Here is a 21189-nt window from a genome sequence, read left to right as displayed (position 1 = left end):
CTTACTTCCTGTGTGGCCTTGGACAAGTTGCACACCCTTTCTGTGCCTCAGTTTTCTTAGCTACAAAATTAGGGACAGTAACACCACTCACCTCCCAGGGGAGTTGTAGGGTACAGGTGAGTACTGCTCGGAGAGGACATGGAACGTTCCTGGTGCGCAGGGAGTGCCCCCTGAGCCTGCCCGCCCCTCCACACTGTCACCATCCCCCCTCCGGGAAGACAGTGCCCTCAGTTTACAGAATGCTTTTCCATTCCTCAGCTTGTTTAAAAGTCTTGTGGCCTCCCAGTAGAGGAGCAGAGAGCGCTGAATTAAAAGCGGGAAGCTTGGTGTGTAGTCGTGGCTCTGTTAGGGAGTAAAATAAACTGTGTATGGCTTTAGACAGGCCACTTGCTTCCCCAAGCCACATTTCCTCAAATGGGCACCGTGTTTCTCTTCCTGGGTTATTTATGTGTTGCCTGAAAGGCCATGTGACCAGAAGAGCATGGGCTTTGGAGCCCTAATAACTGGGATTCGGATTTCTCTGTCACTCCCTGGACCCACAGTGCCAAGGTAAAAGAGAGCTATGGCTAGTAGAATCCCATGAGGATTTCCTGTGACTCTGTGTCTAGTACGAGATCTGGACACCCATTATTTCAATGAACATTTCTAGTTTTCTTACTTTTTAAGGCTAAATGGACACTGTAAGACAATGTACAGGTTGAGCATCCCAAATCCAAAAATCCCAAATTCCAAATGTTCCGGAAGTCAGCATATTTTGAGTGCCGACATAATGCTCAAAGGAAATGGTCATTGGAGCATTTGGATTTCAGATTTTCAGATTTGGGATGCTCATCCTGTAACTGTAATGCAAATACTCCAAAATCCAAAAATTTCAAAATCCAAAATACTTCTGGTCCCGAGCATTTTGGATAAGGGATACTTGTATATGTATCTAAAAGAAGGACAGGTGTTGATAGCATTGGTTTTATCTCGTTTTTCTTTTCAACTGTCTTGAATTTTATCCAAACGTGACTGTAGTTTGGCTTTTTTTCATTATTGTTTATCCTTGTTTTTCGTAATTATTAATGCAAGAGATTGCTTCAAACACAGCAATTATAGATCAATGCTTCTCAAACTATGAGAACCCGTTTTCTTTTTTAAAAAAACTTTCAATCCATTGCAGACTGATATTTTTATAAATTACCAAAAAACAATGTAGAAAAACCCTGAAGCTCCTGTGTTTCACAGCAGTATGAAATTGCTTGAAACATTTCTAAATGCTTGCTTCCAGTTTCTTTCCTCCTGTGGTCTCATACTGGCAGAAAACAGGTGGCACACCCACACCAGTTTGTGGGCCACCCTGTGCATGTCACTGTCATAGAGTCACTTGCTGTGTGTGTGTGACACTTGCTGTGTCGTTACTGAGGTGGCAACACTGCATGTGACAGTTACAGTTGGCCCTCTGTAGCTGTGACTCTGCATCTGTGGTTCAACCAACTGAGGAGCAAAAATACCGGCGGGGGGGAGTGCATCTTTACTGAACATGTACAGACTTTTTTCCTTCTTTATTCCCTAAACAATATGGTACAACCATTATTTACATAGCACTTACATCATATCAGGTACTGTAAGTAATTTAGAGAAGATTTAGAGTATACAGGAGGAGGTGTGTAGGTTCTGTTGCAGATACTACACCATTTTATAGAAGGGACTGGAGTGTCCGTGGATTTTGCTATCCGTATGGAGTCCTGGGACCAGTCCCCCACGCATACCGAGGGATGATGTACCGCCATCTGCTGTGGGCAGGCAGAGTTCATGCCGTTTTCTTCTGGCTTGTGGCTTTGTTCGCATCAGCGAGAGTTCAGAGGTGGAGAGCTGACAAGTGGAGGAGCTTCTGCGACGTCCCCGTTTTGCAAATGAGGAACAGGAAAACTGTTTCCTACAAGTAGGGAATGGCCCAACTGCCGTTCAAAGCTGAGTCTATGAAATGCTCCCTTTGTGTTTACCAGTGGCTCTTAACTCTGACTGATCATTGTAGGCACCGCGGGCTTTAAAAAATACTTCTTTGAGGTCCTTCCCCTCAGTCTACTGAATCGGAATTTCAGGGGCCAAGACCCATAAATCCGTGTTTTTCAGAAGCCCTTCAGTGACTAGTGATCAGCTTGGGTTGGGAGCCACGAGTCCAAACCATGCCACTGCACTCTACTCTGCAGTACAAATGAATTGTCCTTAACCACCAAAGGGATCAGCTTCCTACCATATCCCAAGAGGGAGTGCAAAGAGCACAGATAGTAGGGACATTAAGGTGTGGGTTCAGTTCCCCACTTTGACACTTCCTTGCCCTGACATTTGAGGCTTATAAGCCAACCTCCCTGTGCCTCACTGATAAGGGAAGCATGCTGGCCCTCCAGGGGGGCTGCAGGAATTACATGAGCTGGTGCACCTAATGCCTGTAAGAGGCCTGACACTTAGTTGGTGCTCCGGAGCGTGTGAACGCAAAGTGGGCGCTGTCTAGGTTCAGTTTTTAACTAGACAGGTGCAATGCCATCATCACAGAAAGAGGCTTCAGGCCCCTCCCCACAACCAGAGTAAACTGGGCCAGAAAACAGGTTGTGAGTTTTATAAAACTTAACAGATTCTAAGGCATCGAAGTGAATAATCTTGGAGAGTTTTGAGTATGTGACCCCCCCAAAGAACCTCAGTTGCTATTGAAATTTTAGGGGGTGTCTTGATCTAATTAATCAAGAAGCGTCTAATTTGTTAGCTGGAGGAGGGTGAAGCATGATTTACTTGAATGTGATTAGATGGAGGGAATATTCTGATATGAAAGGAAATGCCAGAGGCGTTTTTGAAAAATTTATAATCCTTTAGTGATTTGGCAGGTAATTATAATTCCTGGTATTTTCACAGACTTAAAAGTTTTCTCACAGCTACATTATTTTTGGAGATCATCTTTCCTGATACTCCAGCTGAAAGGAATTGCTCCATCTCCTAAAGCTCCGAAGGCATCATTTTCCAAAGCCCAACTCAAATGTCACCTTCTTGGTGGTGCTTTCCCCCATCTTTTAGGCCAGGGCTACCAAATAGGCATCATCTTGCTGGTCAACACACTGATTGGTTGGTTATGGCTGTCTAGGTATCTTCTTGAGGAACAGTGATTGATTAGTGCTGTCTGCCAGGGGAACAGCGGGCAGGGGAGTAGTGGAATCCTGAGATACTTACCCAGTCCCCTTTGACAGGCATTGAGGTGGATCCCAGACATTTGGAGCTAAACTTGTGTTTTGAGCTCACATGCAAGTAGAGAGGCAGGATTTCTGCCCAGCCATGATTTGTCAAATCAAAGGTGAGTGATTTAAAAAATTTGATAGACGTTGCCAAATAGGCAAGTTACTTAAACCTCTTGAATCTTCTACCTTCTCTCCAGCCCAAAAGATGAAACCCAGATCATGACGCATAGTCTTAGCACCTCATTAACTGATAAGTTGTGCGCCTTCCCAGCACAAGTTCAGAAGCACAACTTCTACTGGCTAGGTGGTGTCCTTGGGCCTTTTGGAGAATCAAGGCTTCATTCCTGGTCCTCTGTCCCTTGCTGGGCTGGGTTTGTGGCTGTGTCAGCCCTGGTCAGTGTATCTCCCTCCACCTGGCATTTGCTTTTGATTTGTCACTGTCATAGTGTTGTCAAATGGCATCTCCTCCTTAACTACCTGCAGATTGATTAATTTTCTTGAAATATAACAACTGAGGGTAGAAAGAAGCACATCAGACTCTCAAACTGACAATGTCAGGACACAAGTGCCTGGTGGGGATATAGGCATTGGATATGGCATGGGAGGCTGCCTGGCATGTGCCAAGGCTCATTAGATAAGTGACTCCTGAATGTTAACTCTTGGAGGGGTGGGCCTTCCCTGACACCCTGTCTTCTCTCTGGGTCACTCTATCATAATTTACCAAACGTCAAAGGATGTGAACTGTGTGGCTGTCCTTCCTCCTCCCTAAGATCTTAGCACTGTGCCTGGAAGATGGTTAGCAACTCTGTGGTGCTCTTGCTTCGGGGCACACTGAGTGCTCCCCACAGCATTTCTGTCTCCTTGATGTGGCATGTCATGGCCTTTCTCCATCTGGCCCCTGGAGACCTACTTGTCCGCCACTTCCTCCATGTCTGCTGTCATGATAACCCATGACATAAAACCAGCTCTCATCCGCTGGGAACTTACCCTGCCCCAGATGTGCTGCCAAGCCTGCTAAGTGCAGCTTCTCTTGCCATCCTCACAGCGGCCTGGTGAAATGGGTGTGGTTTTTAATGCCCATTTCATAGATGCACAGCCACAGGCTCACACCAGAACACACACACTGTCAGTAACTGATCAAGCCCAGGCCCATCTCGCACCAAGGCCTGACGCCTGAACCACCTCTCTCCGCCTCCTCCCTGCCAGCCTCTGGTGCCAGCACTTGAACCTGTAGTTTCCTCCACTGGTCGTACCTCTCTCTTCCTTGTCTGCAGGGTGACCTCTTATTGCTCAACATGTTTATGGAGCAGAGAAGGCCTGTGGGGACTGAGTGAGTGAGTGAGACCCCAAGAGGGAGAAGGGGGATTGGAGAGAAAGGCTGGGGCTGCATCTTGAAGGAGTTTGGGTTTTACTCTTAGAGCAGTGGAAGCCCTGAAAGTATTAAACAGCAGGTGACAACATTAGATGTTACTTTGGGAAGATGATTGTGCCTGCTTGGAGGAGAATGGATTGGAGGGCACCTGTTCTCTCTCTGTGCTATTTTCTGTGGCTGTTGAAAAATAAGAAGGTCAGATGAGAACCCATAAGTGCCCTCAAAGCCTAATAAAAATTCCAAGAGGCAGTGGTTGTGCAGCCTACTTTTATTTTTGTGATAACAGGAACTATTTGTGATCTCACATTCTCTCTTAGGCTCTTTCTGAGTCTTGAATTTATTTCTAGTTATACTGGAGTTTGGAAATAGTTATTCGAGGAACAGTAAGCTCAGTATGGTTTATGTAAGATGAAAGCTGTTTATACCAATGGCTGTAGGTAGGGATATGTGATATAAAAACTCAGAGTTTCAGAGGTTAGCTTAGTAACAAGGAACATCATAGTTTTAATGGTTACTGGACATTATTTTATCAAATTTTGTCTCTTAAGTTGCATCGGATTTTTCCTTTTCATTCCCTAGTGAAATGAAAGATTTGCCTGATGTGGTCAAGTTCTGCTCTTCTGGCTGCAAAAGAGAACCAGGGTTTTGACAGCTTATGGTAAACACCACTTGTATCTGGGATGTTTCGATGTTTTCTGCATTTATGAAATTGCAGTAACACTCTGGCTCTCACTGCAAAACAAAACTGAAACAAAACACAAAACCCTGCTTTGCTTTAGAAATGGCAGTGGCATTTATTTAAGGCTCACGTTTTGTGGGGGCACATTGGCAGGTATTTAGCGGTAATATCGGCAGCTGTGGATTTCTGGTTTGCTGGGTGGTGAACGGATTCACAGCCTAGAGGAAGCTCGTGGAGGGTTCATGTGATTTCTGTGTGGAGGGGGCACATAGGCATTATGAGCAATACTGTATTTGTTTGTTAAAGGCCCAAAGATGATCAACTCAACCTTTTCTTATCCAAAAGGAATAAGGCAACAAAGGAATATTAATTTTACATCTGTACAAAGAAAAAAGCTGGCAGAAAGGCTCAGTGACTTATTCTGCCTTTGTTAATTGCATGGTTCTTGCAGTATCTTTTGTGTCATTTTCACTTACTATTTCACACTGGTTTGAAAGCATCTGTACCTCAGGGATAGAAGGGGGTACCTTTGGAGGGGAACTCACAGAGCAAGTTAATGGAAGCCTGATATATTTCATGTTGATTGCACAATGGCTCCCTTGTATTTCAGATGAAGAATTTTAATTCATTATAAAGGGTCTAAGTGGCTTCTCTCACTGACGAATGGGAGCTCAAATAAGGAAAAGTAGAAAGAATGAGAAGGAAACATACCCCTTTGGCTATCATTCATATCTTGGTGGATTTTCTTCTTTGACTTACCCTTCATGCTGCGACTTACCTTTCATACAACAAGAAAAAAAGAGGGCTCCCTTTTATTCCTCCTCAGATAAGACACACATTTAGTGACCCCTGTTTTTTCACAGAGCTTCTCCCTGTGTCCCTCCTTTACTCTGACAGTGTCTTCTATAGCTCATGTAAAGTACTTATTGCAAATGGCCTGGTATTGTTTTTGCACTGCATACAGTGTAGTTAGTGCTTAGGTGAGGTCTGGGGCGTTGGAGGGGGGATGTCTTGGGAAGGGCAGGGAGCTGGGGACCTAGATAAGGATCTTCCTGACCTCGCATTCTGGGGACTTCTCTTAAAGATGCTTGCAGGATTCTTCCTTTAGGGTTCTTGGAGAGTGTAGCAGGATTACATCTCACATTTCTCTAAAATGCTTAAGTAAATTACAGTTGAATAGTCTGTACATTGACTATAGACCGTCTATAGTCACCTCCAGTTTTATTTATTGGGGATCAGCTGAGAATATCGAATAATTCAATTTGGAAAAATTCAGCAGCTTACAGCAGGCCCAAATGGGTTGCATGTGGGCAGAGTGGAGTGGCAGGACCACAGCGCATAGCCAGGGCTCTGGTGTCAGTTCCTTGTTAGACGTTTGACCTTGACAGGGCGAGACCTTATTTAAAAAAAAAAAAAAAAAGAAAAAAAAAAGCCCAAGGTCCAAACATGATCGGATAATATCGTATTTGGACCATAACTTCATACTTTTGACTCTGAAGTGTCAGTATGAAGCAGGTCAGACACATTGAGCTTATGGGTGATTGCATGGTTCACAGGTAAGCAGTGTCATTGGCTCCAGCCCCAACAGCCTGCGAATGTTTTGCTGACAGGTGTCAGGAAGAAGAGTCCAGAGAAGGCGGAATTGGTCCCTGGGGAATGTCTGCCTCTAAGCCTCACCTTTCGATGCTCGTGTTCCAGGTGGCAGAGATGCATGGCGAGCTGATTGAGTTCAACGAGCGCCTGCACAGGGCCCTGGTGGCCAAGGAAGCCCTCGTGTCCCAGATGAGGCAGGAGCTCATCGATCTCCGGGGACCGGTGAGTGTTCCCCCAACCCTGTGTGTCCATCCAGCCTCTGCTGCCCACTGCCCAGTAGAAAAGCACAGAGACCAATAGAGCAAGCAACCATGCATCCACTGGCCAGATTTGCCCACATTCACCTCTGCCACATTTGCTTTTTATTTTTTGTGGGGAGGGGGTAGAATAAGTAAAATGTTACAAGTTCTGTTGAAGCAACATTTCCTGCTTCTCCTTCTAGTCATCTACAGTTAAAATTGGCATAGTCTCCCTCTGCCCATCTTTCCGTACTTTACTGCATGGATAAATTTCCATGAGAAGTAAGCAGTCTTAGTTTTGTGTTCTTAACTTTTACCTACATGGTGTTACTTTTGTATATATCTGTTTGCCACTTGTTTTTGCTCATTTGTTTTTAATTCAATATTGTAGTTTGAGGAGTAATCCACATACATCAGGTATAGGGCTTTTCAACCACAGCACTGCTGATATTTTGGATCATATAATTCTTTACTGTGGGGGCTGTTCTGAGCATTATGGGATGCTTAGCAGCATCCCTGGGTTCCACCCACTAGAGGCCAGTAGCTTCAGCTCGCCAGGTTTTGGCAACCACAAATGTCTCCAGATATCGCCAGATGTCCTCTGGATTTCAGAACCTGGCAGAATCACCCCTGGTTGAGATCCACTGATCTAGATCACTTACTTGCTTGGCTCTGTAGTTCTCTGTTGAATGAAGTAGCACAATATTTTTGATTCAGTCCTGTCTTTGTAAACATTTAGGAAGTCTCCACTATTTTGCTATTACAAACCACAATGCTGTGAGCATCTAACACTTGTCCTTTTGTGGAGACGTATAATAGCTTCCTCATTTTACAACTTCTTTATTATGTAAAATGCCCACATTTAGGCAGGCTGTGTAATGCACGCTCGTATATCCTTTGTCAGGGTGAACAATTATCCGTCATGGCCAATTGTGTTTCAGGTTATCTACATCTGCTTCCTCCTCCGATACCATTTCAGTCAAATTCTGGGTATTATTTCATGTATAGACATCTTTGTATTTATCTCTAAAAATACAAAAAGAAATACAATATCCTTATCACCCCCATTACCAGTAATTCCTTTATGTCTTCACAGTCAGTGTTCAAATTTCCAATTGCCTCATACCTTTGAATAGTTTTTTTGATTCAGGATCCATGTGAGACCCATGCATTGTAATTGGTTAATATGTCTCTATGTTGCTTTTCCTTTAAATTTTAAAAATTAGGGTAAAATATACCTAACATAACTTTTACCATTTTAACCATCGTTAAGTGTACAGTTGAGTGGCATTAAGTACGTTCACACATTGTGAGGCCATCGCCACCACCCCTCTCCAGAACTTTTCCATCTTCCCCAACTGAAACTGTCCCCATTAAACACTCAGTCCCTGCTCTCCACTCCCCCTAGCCCTTGGCGACCATTCTACTTTGTTCCTCTATGAATCCACTACTGTCTTAGGTTTCTTTTCTTCAACAGAGTCTTCTCTCATCTCTCTCTCTCCCCTTCTTTCTCATCATTTGTTTACTGAAGACACTGGATTTGCCTTACAGAGGTTTTTACCACCTCAGTTTTGCTGATGGTATCTCTGTAGTGTGATTCAATACGCTTCTTCATTTCCTGTATTTCCTTACATTAGAAGCTTGGATTCAGGTTTAATTTTGCTGATTATATGACTCTGTTGTTGGGTGGTGTTTTCTGTCAGGAGATGTATAATGTTTGCTATCTTTTTATGATATTAGCAGCCATCTCTTATCACTTCCTGGATCCATTACACAAACGTTTCTTTAAGGTCACTACCTAAGTGTGAAATTGCGGCGTTTTAGTGTATGGCGTCTTAAACTTTAGTGAGTTTTGCCATTTTATAAAGTAAAAGCACCTATTTATTATCCCTCTGTTTATGTGTAAAAGTTCCTGCTGACACTTTCACATCGCTGCTGTGATATTTTATATATTTGTGTTTTCCTCTGCTGTTCCTGGCCCATAACTCCCATAGCCCTTGTTGTAACGTTGGAGGCACTTTAGGCCTCAGAAGAAGGTCTCGGAAAACAGAATCTCTCTGACCTTCTCCTGCCCTCTTTTCATCTCTTCCTTTTTCTACCCAAGACAGGACTCGAATCTTCCTCTGCTATCTGTAAAGAAATTGACCCATATCGTCTGATTGTGGGTCACAAGACCCCCATTTCAGAAGGGGTCCAGCCCCGCACCCTGGAGGAAAGAATACTGCACAGAGAAGCCAGGAAGGATCTGGACAGAGAGGGCTTGCAGGGTCTCCCCACTCAGTCTGTTAGTCTTAGACCATACCCTTTTTATCCAATCACGTTGGTAATCTTGATTATCCAGTGATGTCTTCATAAAAGGCCCTGGAAGACGGGATTCAGGGAGCTTCCAGGTAGCTGAATAAGTGGAGGTTCCTGGAGGTTGATACATGGGGAGAGCATGGAAGCTCTGCACCGTGTCCCATACCTTGGCCTGTGCATCTCTTCACTGTATCCTTTGTAATATCCTTTATAATCACCAGAAAGTGTGTTTCTCTGAGTTCTGTGAGCTGCTCTAGCAAATTAATGGAACCCAAGAAAGGGATTGTGAGATCCGCAGTTTATTGCTAGTGAGTTAGAAGCACAGGTGAAACAACCTGGGGCTTGTGGTTGGCATCAGAAGTGAGGGGCGGTCTTGTGGGACTGAGCCTGACCATGTGGGATCTGATGCTACCTCCAGGTAGATGTGTCAGAATTGAATCAGAGGACACCCATCTGGTGTCTGCTGCAGAACTGATTGTTTGGTGGTAGGGAGAAACCCCCATACATTTTGTCCCAAGAAGTCGTCTTTGTTGATGGTTGTGGTATGACAGCAGAAGGAAAATGGTTCATGTTTTCCCACTCGTACCTACCAATGCCTTTTTGCATGAGATGGCTTGAACTTGCGTTTCCCTGACCACAGATGAGGTTGCCCATCTTTTCATTTGCCTGTTCCCCATTCTGGGTTCCACATCTGACTTCTCACAGCCTTTGTCCATTTTTCTATTGCACAGTATTTGGTTTTCTTGCTTTCTCACTCTTTTTATATCTCCTTTGCACTTACACGTATTTTACATATCCCCTCAGCCTATGGCTTAATCATTCACTTTAAATAAAAGTGGAACATTTAAAACATATGTAAAAGCAGAGGGAATTATGTAACAAAAACCCATGTCCCTGTCACTCAGCCTCAATAATAATCAACTCAAGGTCATTCTTGCTTTGCTCATACTCTGCTCGTTACTTCTCAACTCAGATTATTTGGGTGTATATGCAACCCGTCTTATGCTTTCATTTATAAATACCCAATATTTACTGCTAAAATATATTCACAATACCATTAGCACACCTATTTTTATTTTATTTATTTGTTTTTTTTTGAGACTGAATCATGCTCTATTGCCCAGGCTGGAGTGCAGTGGTGCGATCTCAGCTCAATGCAACCTCTGCCTCCCAGGTTCAAGCAATTCTCATGCCTCAGCCTCCCAAGTAGCTGGGATTACAGGTGCCCACCATCATGCCTGGCTGATTTTTGTATTTTTAGTAGAGATGGGGTTTCATCATTTTCGCAAGGCTGGTCTCAAACTCCTGACCTCAAGTGATGCGCCCGCCTCGGCCTCCCAAAGTGCTAGAATTACTGGCGTGAGCCACTGCACCTGGCCTAACACCTATTTCTAACAGTAATTTCATGATATCATGAAATACCCAGTCTGTGTTCAGTATTCTCCAGGTAGCTCAATAGAGGTTTCCATGTCTTTGTGTTGATCAGGACCCTGATAAAGTTCATATAGTGCAGTTGGTTGGTGTGCCTCTTCAGGCTCTTGTAATTTGTAGATTCCCTTGCTATCGCTCTCTTTTTTCCCTTGTCTCTTTTGTCATTATTGTGGAAGACACTTGAACTGTAGGCTTTCCCAGTTAGGATTTTGCTAATTGCAGTCCTATGGTGATGTTTGTCATGTTCCTCTGTCCCTTACCTTTCCTTAAATTGGTCATTCACTCTGGAGGCTTGACGAGTTTCAGGTGTGTTTTTTTGCCACAACCATGTCACAGGTGGTGGTGTGTGTTTCCATCAGGAGGCTCATAAATGTTGGTCTAGGAAAGCACTATTGCAGGTGTCAGTTCACACCCCATTTGTTTCAGTGGGGCCAGTGTGCAAATGTAATCCCCATCCCCCCACCCCCTACCATATTGAAAGCCTAATAATGCAGTCCCTGACTGAGTTTGCTTCCCTAATTCCTGACAGCTCCAAGACTTTGTACATGTTTTTGTGGATTTCTTATCTAGGTAGTTAGGAGTTTCCTTAAGAGGAAGCATATTTAGGAAGGACCTGTTGTATACTAAGAACCCTTTCAGGGAGGTGATGTCATCTCCATTTTACAGGTTTACTGAGGTTCAGAGAAGCCTCCAGTCATTCTGTGAGTGTGTATGTAATAGAGCCTGGATTCAGACTCAGGTTTAATTACAAAGCCCATTTTCTTTCTCCAAGCTACACCAGCTCTAGAGAATTGCAGGAATAGGTATGGGAGAGGGGGTCCCCTTATGTTACCCATTCCCACCAGCCAAGGTTCCAGCATCCCTGCAGTGGCCCTGCCACTTGTGTTGCACATTAGAGACTTGGGCAGCGTCTAATCTACCTCCTCTGAGAAAGGACAGTGGGATGTGGGGATGGAGGCCTGGCCCTGACCTGTCTCCCAGTGTGAGTGGGGTAGGTCTTGGAGGTGGGCCAGCCTCTCAGTTGTCCCTGCCCAACACCAGGGGTCCCAGCCTACTCCAAGGCTAGCCTTGCAGAGAGGGGCTCAGTGGGCAGTCAGGAACCAGGCAGTGGTCCCATTTCTTAGGACAAGTTCAGTGTCAGGTGGTAAATGGTAGGTGACTGTTGTCACTGTAGATAAATTTTTGGAGAGCAACATCAGTGCATCATTCTCATTGTGGATAATAAAAAAACCCAGTTAACCTGTACAAATGAATAACTGCTGATATTAGTAGCTAATATTTATTAATTGATATCAGTCAAAAATTTGGCTTCCCTCTTGAATGTTAGTAATTTAATCCTCACATGGCCTAATAGTAATTAATATTATGATGGCCATTTTGCAGAAGACAAAGCTGAGACTCAGAAATGATGCAACTCTCCCAGCATCCCACACTGAGAAGTGGCACTTCTGGGTCTGACTTAAAATATTAGATTTTTGGTTTTTTAAATTTATTTTTTTCTTAAACATTTTTTTCATATTATACAATATGATATACTAATGGTAATATTTTTGCTTTTAACAGTTGGAAAGTATCAAAATTTTTAGACTCATGCACCTATACATGTTAATGAGCACATGTCTATACATGTTAATAACGAGCATGCACCTATACATGTTAATGAGTATGCGCCTATGCATGTTAATAACGAGCACATGCCTATACATGTTAATAAGCATGCACCTATGCATGTTAATAACGAGCACATGCCTATACATGTTAACAAGCATGCACCTATACATGTTAATAACGAGCACATGCCTATACATGTTAATAACGAGCACATGCCTATACATGTTAATAACGAGCATGCACCTATACATGTTAATAACGAGCACATGCCTATACATGTTAATGAGCACATGGCTATACATGTTAATAACGAGCATGCACCTATGCATGTTAACGAGCATGCACCTGTACATGTTAATAACGAGTACATGCCTATACATGTTAATAACGAGCATGCACTTATACATGTTAATAACGAGCACATGCCTATACATGTTAATAACGAGCATGCACCTATACATGTTAATAACGAGCACATGCCTGTACATGTTAATAACGAGCACATGCCTATAGATGTTAATGAGCATGCACCTATGCATGTTAACGAGCATGCACCTGTACATGTTAATAACGAGCACATGCCTATACATGTTAATAACGACCATGCACCTATACATGTTAATAATTAGCATGCACCTATACATGTTAGTAACGAGCACATGCCTATACATGTTAATAACAAGCATGCGCCTGTACATGTTCATAACGAGCACATGCCTATACATGTTAATAACGAGCATGCACCTATACATGTTAACGAGCACATGCCTATACATGTTAATAACGAGCACATGCCTATACATGTTAATAACGAACATGCACCTATACACGTTAATAACGAGCACATGCCTATACATGTTAATAACAAGCATGCGCCTGTACATGTTAATAACGAGCACATGCCTATACATGTTAACGAACATGCACCTATACATGTTAATAACGAGCACATGCCTATACATGTTAATGATGAGTATGCACCTATATGTGTTAATAACGAGTAGCCTACTGAATTCCTTCTTCTGTGTCCTACCTTTCCTCATTTAACAATGTGCTTTAGGGGTCTTCTAATTTTACTTTATGAGTAGAATTGTTGTTCATTTTAAGAACTGTGTCTTGTTCCCTGGAACTGACAAAACCATAATGGATTTCCCCAGGTCCCTCTTGGATGTTGCATGGTTTCCCGTTTTTGTTTTTACAGTAATGTTGGGATAGCATCCTGGGTGGAAATCTTCAATGTAGATGAAATCCTCCCTTTAGACTGGAAGGCTGGCTGGCAGTCCACGGGGCTCGGTTAGACTGGGTGAAAACTCAGAGATCTTGCCCTGCAGGACTCTTGGGACTTTGGAAAGGGTGACCACCTCCTCCCAGCCTCCTCCACCTGCTGCAGGAATATCCTTTTGGAGGCTCATAATCCTTTCAGAGGTCACGATGTAGTTCCAACAATGCGTTGGGCATACAAATGAAGTATTTTCCTCTTTTATGAATTAGATAACTGAGTTGCAGAAGGATTTTGGCCACTGCACCCCCACTCCCGTCCCCCCACCCCACCAGTTTCTCTTCATGCTCCCCCAGGGTGCTGGACCTCCTGCCCTGTGCTGCCTCCCACTGAGGGCCTTTGTTCCTAGTGTTCCCTTGCGTGGAACACTGCGCAGTGCCAGGGCTGCATATCAGCTCGACACTTCCTCAGGAACCCTCCCTGAAGCCCTGACAAGGTCAGATTTTCCATGTTGACTATGATGCTGACATGTGTCTCTCCCTTCCTGTCTTAATGTAATGTTACACTGATTTATCACTGATCAGTGTTATCTTTCCCGTGTCCACAAGGGCAAGTTTTTGTTTCTTTCTGCTCCCTTTGGGTTTCAGTGATTCACATGGTAGGTGTTCAGTAAATGTGGGTCGACTCATTGAGTGAATGAGTGAATGAATGAATGTCACCAGTAGGCCCCCATGCCGTGCCAGCACATCTCTCCTCTGTACCATGCTCCCTCTGCCCAAGTCCGATGCCCTCCAGGACAGAGACAGCCATTTACGCAGAGGCAGCTCTCGTCATCAGATCCTTTCCTCTGTTAGGCTGTGATGGCCAGAAGGGAGGAGCAAGTAAAAAGGTCATTAAGGGCTTGAAGGCTGTCAGAAGAGTTCACCATTTGGACCGGGTCCCCAGGGGATACCCCATTATTGCCTCAGGCCTGCTTTGGTCATCTCCCCAGAGTCAGACAGCCAGGGCAGAAGAAAGAAGGCCGTTTCCAGCTCAGTTTTCCTCCTGGAGTCATCTTTTGTTTTTTTCTCTGGCTTTTTACTATAAGAGGCATCTGTTATGGGAATCTCAGCCACTTCCCTCTTCCTTTCCATGGGGCCTGGATCCCTGACCACACTGGATTAGGCTTCCTCCAAGACCCCAGGGTATTCGAGTGACTCAGGGTCAGGACAGGACTGTCTGCTTTAGGTGGAAACCCAAATCTCCTCTTCTATCTGCTGGGAATAAACATAGTGCTGACCATAGTGCGAGGTTCCGTGAGATTCTGCCAATGAAACAGTGCCCTCTGTGCTGGCCCTCATGACCCATTTCCAACTCCGATCCCCTGTGCCTAGCACCGTGCCCAGCATGTAGTAGGTGCTCAGTAAATGTTTGCTACATGATGACTTCATTTTCATAGAGCAGAGGCTGAGTGCACAGACGAAGTGATAATTCAGAAAAGAGACGAGCAGGGTTAGTTTCCTTTCAGTGGTATCTTTTTATAATGCAGGTTGAGCAGCTCTTTTCTGAAATATTTGGGACCACAAGTGTTTCAGATTTCTTTACATTTTGGAATATTAGCATTATACTTTTGGGTTGAGCATCCCTAATCCAAAAATCTGAAATCTGAGGTACTCCAAAATCCAAAATTTTTTGGATGCCAACAGGATGCTCAAAAGAAATGCTCATTGGAACATTTTGGATTTCAGATTTTAGGATTAGGAATGCTTAGCTTGTATCACTATATATACTGTCCTTTTTTTTAGAGACAGGGTCTTGCTCTGTTGCCCAGGCTGGAGTGCAGTGGCACCATCATAGCTCAGTGTAACCTCAAACTCCTAGACTCAAGCAATCTCTCTGCCTCAGTCTCTGGTGTAGTTAGGACTACAGGTGTGCGCCGCCAAGCCTGGCTAATTATTTCATTTTATATTATATTTCATTTTATTTTTGTAGAGGCAGGATCTCACTATATTGCCCAGGCTGGTCTTGAACACCTGGCATCAAGCGATCCTCCTGCTTTGCCGTCCCAAATTGCTGGGATTATAGGCATGAGCCACCAAACTTGGCCTGTGTATCCTTTTAAGCTAAGACACTTATTTTTAAGGAAAAGGAGTTTGGATTAAGGATTGAATTTTTTTTTTTTTTTTTTTTTACCGTGAGTATTTTTAGGACTCTCTTATTATGTTTTTCCCCTTTGGTATAAGAGGTGAATGAATGCTGGAGGCTTTTACCTTTTAGCAGGATTTGATTACACTCTGGGAGAACACCTGCTAGTTTGAATAATAAATGGGGACAGGGAAATAGAACCTTGTAAGACTGCAAGTTGTAGAGGTCAGTTAAAGGCACAGTGTGGTAAAAGCTAAAGGTGAAGCCACTCATTAAATGCAGTTTGTTCCCATGGCGGATGCAAACATGAGCTCACTTCATGTAATGGACATTGGATTCCTCTTTATTTTGGTCCCGTTGGCAAGGCTCTGTTTCTCTGTCCCTAGTCCCGTTTCTGATCACCTGCACTTAAGCAGAAAAGATGGCCTGGCTTGGTGTGACTTGCTGCCTGTGAAACCACTGTCCTGACTCCAAGCATCCATGCTGTCGGCTCCTTCCCCCCACCCCCGCTCTCACTCGTCCCCTCCCTTGTCTGTTTGATGAGGGAACCACCCTTTGGCAGAGCTTTGCTGTGTGTTTGGTGTGCATTTTTTTCCTTGCACCCTCTAGGCAGTCCTTATAATTTTCTGATTAGGCCCATTTTTCAGCTGAGCAAATTGAGGTACAGAGAGGTTTTGTGACTCACCCAAAGGCACACAGCTTCATGGTAGCACCTGAATGTAAACCCAGGACTCTGTTGTTCCATACCACCACACTGCTCACTCTTTTATTTTATGTTTTCCGATTTCAAGCCAAATTTGATGTGTATTGTATTCCAGGCACAGCACTCTGAATGGTTTTAAACATTCGGATGCTTCTGTGATGAAGCTCTCAAACATGCCCATTCTTTATCTGAAAAGTGAATCTCTCCCCTTCTTGTCTCTCCTTCTCACTTCATACATCAGGACTTTGTGTGTGTGTGTGTGTGTGTGTGTGTGTGTGTGTGTGTTTAGCATACTCATCACATGATGTTTATGTCAGGTCTTCGGAGGCTGGGCATGGTGGCTCATGCCTGTAATGTCAGCACTTTGGGAGGCTGAGGCAGGCGGATCACTTGAGGTCAGGAGTTTGAGACCGGCCTGTCTAACATGGTGTCACCCCACCTCTACTAAAAATACAAAAATTAGCCATGCATGGTGGTGCATGCCTGTAATCATAGCTACTTGGGAGGCTGAGGCAGGAGAATCACTTGAACCCGGGTGGTGGAGGTTGCATTGAGCCGAGATCACGCCGCTACACTCCAGCCTGGGAGACAGAGCAAGACTCCATCTCAAAAAAAAAAAAAAAAAAGTCTCTTTGGAAACTTATAATCTAGAGAAGGCAGAGTTTCCCAAAAGCAGAACAGTGGGCTGGGTGCGGTGGCTCACGCCTGTAATCCCAGCACTTTGGGAGGTCGAGGCGGGCGGATCAAGAGGTCAGGAGATTGAGACCATCCTGGCTAACACGGTGAAACCCCGTCTCTACTAAAAATACAAAAAATTAGCCGGGCGTGGTGGCGGGTGCCTGTAGTCCCAGCTACTCGGGAGGCTGAGGCAGGAGAATGGCATGAACCTGGGAGGCAGAGGTTGCAATGAGCAGAGATCGCACCACTGCACTCCAGCCTGGGCGACAGAGCGACACTCCGTCTCAAGAAAAAAAAAAAAAAAAAAAAAAGCAGAACAGTGATTGAGTGAGGGGTTTGCATAGTTGCTTCATATATTTTTTAAAAAGGAACTGGGGTTCTGTGATGCAGTAAGCCTGGAAAATGTTGGATCAGAGATAGTTTGATAGTCTTCTATATTGTGGGATTTCTCTCAAGGGCCACACACGAGGCTGCTCCATGCTTCTCCAAAGGGATGGCTAGGTACAGGAGCCTTTCCCAAAGTTATTTCCCCAAGGAACACTATTGCAGTCATTATGTTCCAGAATTATTTCCCTGAGGAACATCTTCTGTAAGAAGATGGTCATGGAACTATTTCCCGATGAGTGCATTTGGGAAAGGTAGGGCCCTTAAATGTCATGTTTTTTATTGATGCACTAGCTAGCAGGGAGCTCGTCAGAGCCTGCCTTATCTCATGAGCCTGCCCTGGCATGGAGTCTGCAGGTCCTGGAGGAGAGGAGATGACATAGCGTGGCTGTGGGGTGCAGTGGGCCTGCCTTTGTTTAGTCCCAGGTCCAACTGGCCTCCCACCCACTCACCAGCCTGGTCAGGGTTTGGTCTAGAACAGCACTGCCTTTCCCAGGAACTTTGGGTCTCTGCCACCTGGGCTGTCTCTTATATTCTGCATTTTCTCCCACTCTCTCCATTTCTCCTCCTGTTTTTGTGTCTTTGTTTCTTCTTTGGTCTCTATGTGCTTCTCTTTTTGTTGTTCTTTTGTGTCTTTCTCTCCCTCCCTTTCTCTCCTTTTGTTTCTCTCTCTGCTTCTTTCTTTGTCTCTGCCTCTGTCTCTCTCTCTCTCTTTTCCTCTGTCTGTCTGTCTCTTCCCCCTGCCTGACTCTCTCTCTCTGTGGTTGCAATCCTCTCCCTCTCCCTTCCCTTCCACTCTCCCATTGTCTCCAGTTAAAAACATGTCTCCAGTAAATAAACATTTACATTGATGTATGTTGCCCTGATAATTGCCATTCATTGCAATTGCCCTGAAAAACTACAAAGGCTTTCCATCTCCCCTTCATCATCCAAGCCTTGTGTGTTTTGTGAGGGTCCCTGTGGAGTGGGCCATTGCCTGCCTTCCACCGTATGGCTGGCCCCTGATGAGTGTTTCTGGAGCACTCTGTGCTGTGGTGTTTGCCACTCTGCAGTACCATTGGCGTTGACTTCCGTTTTCCCCTGCGGACCTGGAGCTTTCCTGAGACAGAGACTGTTGTCTTCATTTTCCTACCCTCAGAGCCTGGAACACGTAATCACTCAGGGAGCATATGACGTATACATCTGAGTGTGCACCTGGAGTATCTCTGGCAACACTCTGTTCACTAGCACGTTCGATTATCCAGAAAGCTGCCTTCCCGTCTTGCTCAATAACACCTCATGTGGGTCCTCGCTGTGAGCCGTCTGTGTTCCCTGGGGCACCTTGCTTCCTCTGAGATGACTGAGGTGATGGGAGAGAAAGATGAGTAATTTCATATCCAGGGATGAGATAGATGGAAAAACCCCATCCCAAGTTTTGTAATAAGATTCACTTTAAAATAAAATGCTCCCTGGGACTTTCTTGGTATCTTTAAAACCTTCGGAGGGAGTGATCTCATTTGAGGGCTGATGCTATTTAAGTATGAAAGCTTAATAAGAAATCTATTTTTCTGCTGGGTGGCAGTTGCCGCATAGCTAATGATCAAGTACCAAATTGTCTGCTGTCCCACGGCAATGTTAAACTTCGTGTTCCAAATTATAAGAGGCTTTTTAACTCAGCGCTTGGACATCCCTGTTTTAATCGCCTGCCGTCTTGAAGGAGATTATTTCTAAAAGTGCCATTTAAGAGGGGCTACTAAAAATATATCTCACATAGAGGCTTAACTCAGAAATATTAGTCTTTGACACAAAATTATTTGGAAAGATGCTTGTGGAACCCACTTTAAAGCTCTCAGATCCAGAGAAGAAAAGCATCTCTTTCGGCCTGGCTGTGTTTTCCTGACCATGGCTAAATACCCCAAGTGATCACATGCTCCTTGATGTTCATGCACGTGCTTCTGGCACCTGGGGGGAGTTGGAAGTATTAAAATCACAGATCTTTTCTGATGCACCTGTGTTAAACTCTCATCTTTTACATGGCTTGCTCATCACCATGGGTAGTCAGTTTCCCCTGGGGACCCATGAGGGGCTGGACTCTAGCGTTTGAGTGGAGGAGTTTGGTTGTCCAAGGCATCCAGGTGTGGAATTTTACACTTCCCTGAAGATCAGAGTTTCATGTCAGCTGGCAAATGCAGTGTATGCAAGCTTACCTTTAAAGCTGGTCCTATGTTGATGCAAATAGAAAGCACTGGCAACGTGCAAACTATTCAGGATTTAGAAACTTGGTACTCTTTAATGACTTCAGCTGTGAGTCAAGGGAGGCATTTTCCACACTGGCTTACATCGCCTGTCGGTCACTTGTGTTTTGTGTGGCCGCTTTACCCAGTGTGAGGCAGACTATGGAGATGTAGTGGACGTGGAAGATACAGTCCCTGCCTTTGAGAGGGTCAAAGCCCAGAATATAATTCGTGTGACTTGTGTCTCTCTGGCTTCACTTCATGGTGATTTGGCATGGAGACAGAGGTCCTGCTTGGATAATGCTGAGATCTTTCCTGCCACTGATCCTGAAGGAATAGAAGCTGGGATTGGAAGGCAGCTTTTGACCCCTCCGTTCTACCTGTCCTCTCTTCTCTTCTCCGGCATATGTTTGTGAACGTGTGGTTTGAGTTTGCTGCTCACAACGTCACCTGCAGGAGAAGTGACAGGCAGCGGCCATGAGGATGCTCTTGGGGCTCACATGCCCCCTGTTCTCATTTTAGTTACCACCCAGTCCTTCTTGAAATGGCGTCTCTCTTTGTTCTTTGAATTTCATCTGAACCAGATGCACAGATAAGGATTCATCAAAATCCGGAGCTCATGACCCACATTAGTTGTTGGTGCAAGAAGGCCTGCTCTGATTGAATAATAAGCTTCCTCTGATCTCATTCTTGGTCTCTTACAGAAACTTCCCCCGACTCCACTCGCCTCTCCCACAGGGAGTCATCTCAAGACCCTGGTTCTTTGCTCCTGCCTGGTATGCCTGTTATTAGCGTGTTCATATCTTTTTTTTTTTTTTTTTTTTTGAGACGGAGTCTTGCTCTGTCACTCAGACTGGAGTTCAGTGGAGCGATCTCAGCTCACTACAACCTCCGCCTCCCAGGTTCAAGCAATTCTCCTGCCTCAGCCTCCCTAGTAGCTAGGATTACAGGCGTGTGCCACCGTGCCCAGCTAATTTTTGTATTTTTAGTAGAGATGGGATTTTGCCAGGTTGGCCAGGCTGGTCTTGAACTCCTGGCCTCAAGTGATTGACCCACCTTGGCCTCCCAAAGTGCTGGGATTACAGGTGTGAGCCACCATGCCCGGCCGCATTTTCATATCTTAATATGATGTCATGAGCATGGAAAGGGGGTTCCTGTGCCTGGGGCAACCGAATGGGACTCCTCTAGAAGCTGGTCTGGGCCAGGTCCTCTCCTCTACATGGTCAGATGATGACACTGTCCTTGACCATTTCATTTTTGTCATACTAAAAATGTGGACCCTCCCAGTGCTTTCCATTCTGTCTCAGTGCCACCTTGTAAATCTCACTGGCTATGACACATCCATCTAGATACTAAGTTAATTTATTCAATTTCTGCTAAATTAACACACACAGTATTTCCAGGGATACATAATAAGCACATGATTATATTAATAGTTG

At 44.6% G+C, this 21189-nt stretch overlaps 1 protein-coding gene across 1 annotated transcript in view; it reads left to right on the top strand.

The window, feature by feature from the left end:
* Nucleotides 1–21189, top strand: part of SNX29 (sorting nexin 29) — a 575039-nt gene that overhangs the window by 361721 nt on the left and 192129 nt on the right. The window contains exon 16 of the mRNA XM_030797722.1: nucleotides 6956–7072. Coding sequence (XP_030653582.1) covers nucleotides 6956–7072 — 117 coding nt within the window. The remainder of the gene's footprint in view (nucleotides 1–6955; nucleotides 7073–21189) is intronic.

This window comes from Nomascus leucogenys, chromosome 18 (genome assembly GCF_006542625.1).
Source record: "Nomascus leucogenys isolate Asia chromosome 18, Asia_NLE_v1, whole genome shotgun sequence".
Lineage (NCBI taxonomy): Eukaryota > Metazoa > Chordata > Mammalia > Primates > Hylobatidae > Nomascus > Nomascus leucogenys.
Note: the sequence above shows the minus strand (reverse complement) of the source record. Positions and strands in the feature narration are given on the sequence as shown.